The 9,391-nt window shown below is 56.4% G+C and overlaps 1 protein-coding gene across 1 annotated transcript in view; it reads right to left on the bottom strand.

The window, feature by feature from the left end:
* LOC106812595 (A disintegrin and metalloproteinase with thrombospondin motifs 1-like) overlaps positions 1 to 9,004 on the bottom strand; it is a 14,857-nt gene extending 5,853 nt beyond the window's left edge. The window contains exons 1-3 of the mRNA XM_014816504.1: positions 8,915 to 9,004; positions 8,102 to 8,257; positions 6,348 to 6,513 (exon numbers count right to left, since the gene is read on the bottom strand). Of these exons, the coding sequence (XP_014671990.1) occupies positions 6,348 to 6,513; positions 8,102 to 8,257; positions 8,915 to 9,000 (408 nt within the window). The 5' untranslated portion in view covers positions 9,001 to 9,004. The remainder of the gene's footprint in view (positions 1 to 6,347; positions 6,514 to 8,101; positions 8,258 to 8,914) is intronic.
* Between the last annotated feature and the right edge of the window lie 387 nt (positions 9,005 to 9,391).

Here is a 9,391-nt window from a genome sequence, read left to right as displayed (position 1 = left end):
GACGAGCCTGAAATTGTGAGAGGAGCAGTTAAAATTCGGTCACTATGCGAAGAGCAGGCAGGAAGAGAAGAGAATGGTGCGATAGAGAGAATGTGCTGAGAGGAATAGCAGAGAAGAGAGTCTTGCAGGTGCGGTGCCATGAGGAGAGAGACGAGGGGGGCGGGTCTAGAGCAGCACGTGATGGTTTTCGATCTGCCGGTGCACCAGCATCACTGTATTGTACGACAACCGGGCCGGAGGAGGTGCCATTCGCTCGTGAGACTGAGATCGTTCACATGATATGTGCAGATGTGTTAGTTTGGGTAGAGAGAAGCCTGAGAGAGGCTGATGCATGGCAGGAGAGGGCTCATTAGGAGGGTAGCAGGAATGTCATTAGCGAGAGTGAGATGCAGAGAATGGTAGAGATAGTTGGCGAGATGGTAAGAAAGTATAGAATGTAGTAAACGGCATAGTAGGTGCCAATGGTTAAATAGTTTGGCTTGTTTTTTTTCTCCCACAGAGTGCCATTTGCTGACGTAGCCCGACCACCCACGCTGCCGCTAGAGGAAGGTGCGAAGCTAACTATGTAACTCTCCCCGCTGTCTTGCATCTCTCGTTCTCTCACTCCCGACACGTGCACCACAACTCATGTCGTGTCTCTCTGTAGCCCATGTCGGGATATCGGTGCTACGCGATCCTGTCTCAGCGCGTGAGATCATGACTTCACGCCACGACGCGATCCTGCCGCGCGCGTTCTCCTTCCGCTCTCATGTCATTTGTTCTCCGCGCCAGCTGCATACCAGCACAGATTCTGCCTCAACGCGGTGATGGATCCTGCTCAAGCGTGCATGCGATCCTGCTCAACCGCATGATGGATCCTGCCGCAACGCATGATTGGATCCTGGTCAACGCACGACGGCATCCTGCCTCAACGCCGTGTCTCGCTGGTCGCGCCTCTCATGTCATTGTGTCTCGCAGCCAGCTGCGATACCAGCACGGATGCTGCCTCAACGCCGGTGTGGATCCTGCCTCAACGCCGTGATGGCATCCTTGCCGTCAACGCATGAGGATCCTGCCTCAACGCATGATGATCTTGCGTCAACGCATGAGGGATCATGACTCATGCCACGACGGATCCTGCCCTTCAGCGTGTCTCGCTCCCGCTCTCATGTCATTTTGTGGTCTCCGCCAGCTAGCCTGGCATTCCCAGCACGGATCTGCCTCACGCACGTACGCGATCCTGCCCTCAGCGCTGTCTCGCTCTCGCGCTCATGTCATTTGTGGCTCGCAGCAGCGCGATACCGGCAGCGGATCCTGCCTCAACTGCGTCCATGGCTCCGTCGGACCGTGCTTCGCGGCTTCGCTGTGCGGCCGTCCGGCGAGCCAGCCGCCAATCGTTCGGCCATCGACGCGCAGTGCGTCTCGTGTTATCGCGTGCGCGGCCAGCGCCGCGCTGCCGCGGGAAGATGTTTGACATGGTAAGGCGCGGCCGCGGCTCGGTGCCGCGTGTGAACGCGGGGCCGCGCGCTGCGGTGTCTCGGGGGGGGCGCCGGACGTTAACCTGTCTCGCCCTGGTTTGCTTTTCACCGCGTCGCGCAGCCGGGGTGACGGCCGACGGCGTTGCCTCTACGACTGCGGAAGCCGTCGGCCTCCGCCCACACCCGACGGCGCAGAGTGAGCTGGCGACGCGGCCCTGCGGCGTACTTACTCCATCAACCGGCAGTGCATGCTCACGTGCGCCCGCTGAGCGACAACGTTTGCTCGCTTCATGGTGGTCTCGCACCGGCGCGGCCGCGGGCAGTGGCGGCAGTCTTTGGCCGCCCCTGCGGCCGCGGCCGGCGCCGGGCATGCTTCGGTGTGGCGCTGCAGCATGAGGCTCTCTCTCTCTCTCTGTATCATCTGTTACTCTGCTGTGTCACCCCACCAGTGACGCTAGGTATAGCTACGTGTAGTCTCTCGTTTTGCACTACTAAGACCACCTGCTCGTCAATGATCGTACGTGAGCTGTCTTCAGTCCGATCGCACTACGCCGGCCTACCGTGCCACAGAAAGAAAAATGCACAGCAGACCAGCTAGCAGCACGGGCGGTCTCTTCCTCCTCTCGCCATCTCTCACTCTCTCCCTCTTTACTCTGCCTCTCTACGCTGTCATAGGGCGAATGCCATGTCATCTCCCTCTCTCTACCCTCACACTTCTCCGGTGACACAGTGCATGATTGACCTCTCTAACGTCTGATAACACAGAGCAATTTTCATAGCATCGATGTCTCCATCAGTATCTGCCAGTGCACTTAGATGCTTCACGGTGTTGCATGGCTCTTTCCAATAATTGTAGGTGGTCTCTCTCCTCACGTCTCCCTGCGCCTCTCTTCCTCCTTTCTCCTCTCCTTCCCTCCCCCTCGCCCCTTCCCTCGTATCCGTCCCCTCTCTCCCTGCCATTTCCTCTTCCCTCTTCATCCCTTTGCCGATCCATCTCATCCCACTCTTCTCCACTTCTCTCTCTACCCGTCCGATTTCCTCCACTCTCATTTCCTCTACTTCTCTACCCTCGCTGGTCCCTCTTCGTCCCTTCATCCTCCCCTCCCCCTTTCCCTAGAGGCGCAGCACTCGTTGCGATAATCAAGGCCCAGCTCTCTCTAACCTGAACATGTCGAGCTTCTAGCTATAGCAAGTCGCGGGCGTCTTTTCGCCTATGTTAAGTATAGCAAAGCTAGTGCATTCCCCATTACCCTCCCCTCCCCCTGTATTGCCGGCGACTCTTATGCACGCTGCAGGAAGCCTGCAGCTATGCCTCCACGCTTAGAGAACTGATGACTTCTCCCCTCTCCTCCCTTGCTCGCCCCTGCCCCCGTAGGTCCAGCAAGTTTCTAATCGTCGAGCATAGCTTCTCCCCCCCCCCCCGCCCCTAGCGCCACTTTCACCTTTCTCCCGTTTAGTCGTAGGGGCCCAGCGATGGCCAGGATCGTAACTACGAGCTTCTGAGTCTCTCTCAGGCTACAGCTAATCAGCTTGCCTCTTTCAGCAATATGACCTGCAGCCGTCTTTAGAAGAGGCATGCGAAGGAGGAACTCGTAGCGCGTGTGGATTTTTGCCTTCACGACCGTGCTTAACAACCGTACCATGGCGTCTGTGTTTGCTGCATGCAGCGTTAGTCGGCTGGTAGCGTGTGTAGTGATGTGCGCTGTGACGTGGTGCGTGTGCGTGTGCGTGTGCGCGCATCGGGGGGGGGGGGGGTGTGCGGATCGTGCGTGTTGCGTGTTGGCGTTCGTGCCGGTTTGTGCGGTGCGCGTGTGGCGCCGTGATAAGGATCGTGTGATGTGCGTGTTTTGTTTTTTGTTTTTGTTGTTTTTTTGTCACTGACTAGCCAGGTGGTCTGTCGGGCAGGCGGGATGGTTTAGGTTAACAGTCGTCGCATGAGCATTTTGCATCAGACGATAACGCCAACAAACTGTCGCACATCCACCAATCATCTTCCCGGCCGGTGGCGTGGACTGTGTATCAGTGTTAAGTGGTGGTGTGTGTGTGTGTGTGGTGATGTGTGTGTGGGTGTCCGGGGGGTGTGTGTGTTTGTGTGGCATGGTGTGCGTGTGCGTTTGCGTGTGTGGCCTCGGTTAGTGTGTATGTGTGGGCGCAGCCGGTGTCGCGCGCTGCGCGTGTGTGGTGGGGTGTGTGACGTGTGCGTGTACGTATGCGTAGTGTGGGGCGTACGTGCGTGCTGTGTGTGTGTTCCGTGCGTTTGTGTGGCGCCCCTGACTGTGTGTTGTGCGCTTGTAGTGCGTGGTAGTGTGTGTGTTGCGTGATGCGCCTGTGGTGTGTCTGCTGCCTAGGTGCGCTGTTGTGTGCTGTGTGTTGTGCTGTGGCCGTGCGTCTGCGGGGGCTGTTTGTCGTGCGTGCGTATGCGTGCGTGTTTGTGTGTGTGTATGTGCGTGTCCGTGTGTGTGTGTGTGTGTGTGTGATGTCGCGTATTGTGCGTGTTTAGTGCTGTGCTAGTGTATGTGGCGTGGGCGTGCGTGTGTGCCGGTGATGGGGCGCCGGTGTTTGTGTGTGTGCGTGGTATGTGCGTGCGTGCTGTGTGTTGGTGGGGCGGGGGTGTGTTGTGTGATGCGCTGTGGTTGTGGTGGTGTGGCCGGTTGGTGTATGTGCGCTGCTCGTGTGCGTGGTGTGTTTGTGTGGGCCAGGGAGAAAGAGCGTAAGGAGCCAGGGAGAGAGAGCGTAGGGAACAAGAGAGAAAAAGCGTAGGTAGCCAGGGAGAGAGAGCGTAGGGAGCCAGAGAGAAAGAGCGTTAGGGAACCAGGGAGAAAGAGTGTAGGGAACCAGGGAGAAAGAGCGTTAGGGAACCAGGGAGAAAGAGCGTTATGGAGCCAATGTTAGAAAAGAAGTGAACGCTCTCCAACCGGTGAGATGCGAGCGAGGTCGGGTGAGCGACCGGTCGCCGAGGGCCATAATCGTACCTGGTGATGAGCACGGCGGTGTCCAGGTTGTCACGATTCTTCGTCACCTGCCACGAGCAGAAGTTCTTGAGAGTCTGCGCGGCGTTCGTCGTCACCTGTGGTCCCTCCTGTAGCGGACAGAAGAACACGACAGACGCCGTGTGCCAGCACACGCGTGCGTTAGCTCGCATCATCACACGCACGCACACCCACGCACATTCACGCATGCACGGGCGCATGTACATATAGACGCGCGTACGCACCCACGCACACGCACCCACGCACATGCACGCACGTACGCGCGCGCACGAACACACTTCCTAGGTCGAACTTTCTCTGCGACGCGATCGTCGCTGCGACTTGCAACCAGTTGCAGAATATCCGTCGCAAGGCAATCACGTCGCGTCACAAGGCCGACCTAAGCCCGGCTTTACACACACACGGACGCGCGGACGAACGCACGAATACATGCGCGCGCGCACGCACGAACGAACAATCACGCACGTACGTACACGGACGCGTGTACGCACACGCACGCTCGCACGAACGCACATACGAACATTCACGCACGCACACACGCACATACGAACATTCACGCACGCACGCACGCACGTCACACACACACACGCACAGCCGATAACGCTGCATGCACAAACAACAGACGCCATGTACGTTGTTAAGCACGGCGTGAACAAAAATCCACACGCCTACGAGGTTCCTTCCTTCGCATCCTCTTTAAGACGGCTGCAGGCATTTGCTAAAGAGGCAAGCTATTAGCGTAGCTGAGAGAGACTCAGAAGCTCGTAGTACGATTCCTGCATCGCTGCCCTACGACTAACGGGAGAAGGTGAAATTGCGCTACGGGGGGGGGGGAGAAGCTATGCTCGAGATTAGAAACTTGCTGACCTACGGGGGCAGGGCGAGCAAGGGAGGAGAGGGAGAAGCATCAGTTCTCTACGTGGAGCAAGCTGCAGGCTCCCTCACGTCATAGAGTCGCCGCAATACAGGGGGAGGGGAGGGGGTAAGGGAGAAAGATGCACTAGCTTGCTATACCTACATGGCAAAAGACGCCGCACTTGCTATAGCTGAGTCGCTGTCAGGTTAGAGAGAGGCTGGGCCTGATACCAACGAGTTGCTGCGCTCTAGGGAAAGGGGGAGGGGAGGGATGGGAAGGGGACGAGAGGGGACAGGAGGGTAGAGAAGTAGAGGAAATGAGAGTGGAGGAAACGGGAGGGTAAGAGAGAGAAGTGGAGAAGAGGGGATGAGATGGACGGCAGGGCGAGAGGGAAGAGGAAATGGAAGGGGAGGAGAGGGGAGGGAACGGGGAGGAGGGGGAGGGAAGGAGAGGAGAAAGGAGGGAAGAGGAGGCGAAGGGAGACGTGAGGAGAGAGACTCCACCTACAATTATTGGAAGAGCCATGCAACACCTGACATCATAGAGTCACTGCACTACTGGGATGGAGACACGATGCTAGAAAATGCTCTGTGTTACAACCGGTTAGAGAGGTAAACTCACTGTGTCACCGGAGAAGGTGTGAGGGTAGAGAGGGAGAGACAGATGGCATTCGCCTAGACAGCGTAGAGAGGCAGAGAAAGAGGGAGAGAGTGAGAGAGCGAGAGAGAGAGAGAACCGCCCGTGCTGCTAGCTGCTGCTGTGCCTTTGTCTTTCTGTGGCACGTAGGCCGGGGCGTAGTGCGATCGACTGAAGACAGCTCACTACGATCATGACGAGCAGGGGTCTAGTAGTGCAAACCAGAGACTACACGTAGCTACCACGTCACGGGTGGGGTGACGTACGAGAGAGCACAGAGATACAGAGATACAGAGAGAGAGAGAGAGCCTCACTGCAAGCGCCACACCGCAAGCATGCCCCGCCGGCCGCGCGGCAGGGGGCGCCACCACTGCCGCCACTGCCGCGCCGCGCCGGTGCGAGACTCACCATGAACGAGCAAACCTTGTCGGCCTCGCGGCCGAACGTGAGCATGCACTGCCGGTTGATGGAGTAGGTAATGCCCGCGAGGCCGCGTCGATCCAGCTCACTCTGCCGCCGTCGGTGTGCGGCCGACGGCTTCCGCAGGTCGTAGAGGCACGCGCCGTCACCCGCGCTGCGCGACGCGTGAAAAGCAAACAGGCGAGACAGGTTACGTCGGCTCCCCCCGAGACACCGCAGCGCGCCCCCCGCGTTCACACGCGCACGCGCCGCCCGCCCCTTACCATGTCAAACATCTCCCGCGGGCAGGCGGCGCTGGCCGCACCGTACACGAGACCGCACTGCGCGTCGATGCCGAACGATTGGCCGGGCTGGCCGCGGCGGCCGCCAGCGAAGCCGGCGAGACGGTCCGACGGAGCATGAGACGCGTTGAGGCAGGATCCGTGCCGGTATCGCGGCTGGCTGCGGAGACACAAATGACATGAGAGCGAGAGCGAGACGCGCTGAGGCAGGATCCGTCGTGCGTTGAGGCAGGATCCGTGCTGGTATCGCAGCTAGCTGCGGAGACACAAATGACATGAGAGCGGGAGCGAGACACGCTGAGGCAGGATCCGTCGTGTGCTGAGTCATGATCCATCATGCGTTGACGCAGGATCCATCATGCGTTGAGGCAGGATCCATCATGCGTTGACGCAGGATCCATCACGCGTTGAGGCAGGATCCATCACGCGTTGAGGCAGGATCCGTGCTGGTATCGCAGCTGGCTGCGGAGACACAAATGACATGAGAGCGACAGCGAGACGCGTTGAGGCAGGATCCGTCGTGCGTTGACGCAGGATCCATCATGCGTTGAGGCAGGATCCATCATGCGTTGAGGCAGGATCCATCACGCGTTGAGGCAGGATCCATCACGCGTTGAGGCAGAATCTGTGCTGGTATCGCAGCTGGCTGCGGAGACACAAATGACATGAGAGCGGAAGCGAGACGCGCTGAGGCAGGATCCGTCGTGCGTCGAGTCATGATCCATCACGCGCTGAGACAGGATCCGTACACCGATATCCCGACTGGCTACAGAGAGACAAACGACATGAGTGTGCGTGCACGTGTCCGAGTGAGAGAACGAGAGATGCAAGACAGCGGGGGAGAGTTACATAGTTAGCTTCCCCTTCTCAGGCAGAGTGTGGTCGGGCTACGTCAGCAATGGCACCTCCTGTGGGGAGAAAAAAACAAGCAAACTATTTAACCTTGCACTACTATGCCGTTTTACTACATGTCTATACATTTCTTACCATCTCCCAAACTATCTCTACCATCTCTCTCTATCTCACTCTCCTAATGACATCCTCTACCTCCTAATCACCCCTCTCCTCCATGCATCACCTCTCTCAGCCTTCTCTCCACCCAACTACACATCTCACATTCATTGAAGATCTCAGTCTCACGAGCGAATGCACCTCCTCCCCCGTGTGCTACAATACAGTGATGCTGGTGCCACCGGCAGCTGAAAACCATCACGTGCTCTCTAACCCCCCCCCCCTCTCTCTCTCTCATGCACGCACGCAAACTCTTTCTCTCTATTACTCTCACACATTCTCTCTATCGCACATTCTCTCTCTTCCTGCCTCTCTTGCCATATGACGACCTTTTTAACTCCTCTCACCATTTCACTCTCTCGCTATGCCTCCCCCAATCTCTCTCTCTCTCGCCACCGTCCCACCCGCTGATGGGCAATGGTGGCGACCCCTGCCGTCAGCAATGCTTACTCGAGGAACTTGGTGATGGAGTATCGACTGCAGGCCGACCACGACCAGGGCCGCGTGTGTCGGTCCATCGTCGGCGCCATCACGTGGTACGACGTCTCACCCGTGTCGTTGAAGAAGTCTAGACACTTCTTGTTGTCGTCGTGCTGCATGTTGAAGCTGCGGGAAGCAAGAACAATGTAAATGCGCACAACGCAATGCAACGCGTCACGACGTGATGTGACGTGATGTGATGTGACATGATGTAACATAACGCAATGTGGTGCATCACAATATAATGTGACGTGATGTGACATGACGTGATGTGACGTGACATGATGTAACGTAACACAATGCGATGCATCACGATATAATGTGACGTGATGTGACATGACGTGATGTGACGTGACATGATGTAACGTAACGCAATGCGATGCATCACGATATAATGTGACGTGATGTGACATGACGTGATGTGACGTGACATGATGTAACGTAACGCAATGCGATGCTTCATTATGCAACATAACGTAACAGAATGTAATTTAACGTAATAAAATTTAATGCAGTTGGCACGCACTATTGCTTCTTCCACTAATTCTGCTTTCCTTTTCCTCCATATAGGTTCAAGTATGTCATATGTCATAAGGTCATATGTCTCCGTTTTACTACCTGACCGATCAGAACATATTTCGAACACAATTTAGTAATTTACACATACGAAAGAAATAGGAATAACTTTTACGAACGTATTTTGATTTTGTGATACTTTACTAGATGTTATGGCAGTGTATATAACACACGTATTATATAACAGTATTATTATAACACACGTACACGTGTCCTAGTTCGTGAGCAATCGTGAATGCAGCGCTGATTCCGTTGTCCTCCACCAGGGCGCAGCTCCTGGTTGGCTCACACATGGTACCGAGTAGAGAGAGAGAGAGGGAGCGGGATAAAAGGTGAGCGCCTCGGCACAGAAATGTAGGGTACAGTGCAATACAGTTATGTATAATTATGTACATTACTGTCATACTTACTATAGACATCAATGTTAGTAGATAATGTTCAAGCTCCTCGTGTGTGCGGTGGTACTTGTACATCTTGTAGTCAGCCACCACTAGCACCTCCACAAAGTGCTCCTTCGACACCGACCGCTTAATTCGCGACGCCGACGATGATGATGACGATGTCAATGACGTAAATGCAATGTCTGGTTGCGTCCCGTTGCTGCTGAGTGACTCCCCCGCGTGATGGTGGCTCCCCCGCGCGTGCAGCGGCGTGCGGTTGCCGTGGCGACTTCGATGCGGGTAG

The sequence above is a fragment of the Priapulus caudatus genome, unplaced genomic scaffold (genome assembly GCF_000485595.1).
Source record: "Priapulus caudatus unplaced genomic scaffold, Priapulus_caudatus-5.0.1 Scaffold665, whole genome shotgun sequence".
Classification (NCBI taxonomy): Eukaryota; Metazoa; Priapulida; class Priapulimorpha; order Priapulimorphida; family Priapulidae; genus Priapulus; species Priapulus caudatus.
This window is presented reverse-complemented; position numbering and strand designations above follow the sequence as displayed.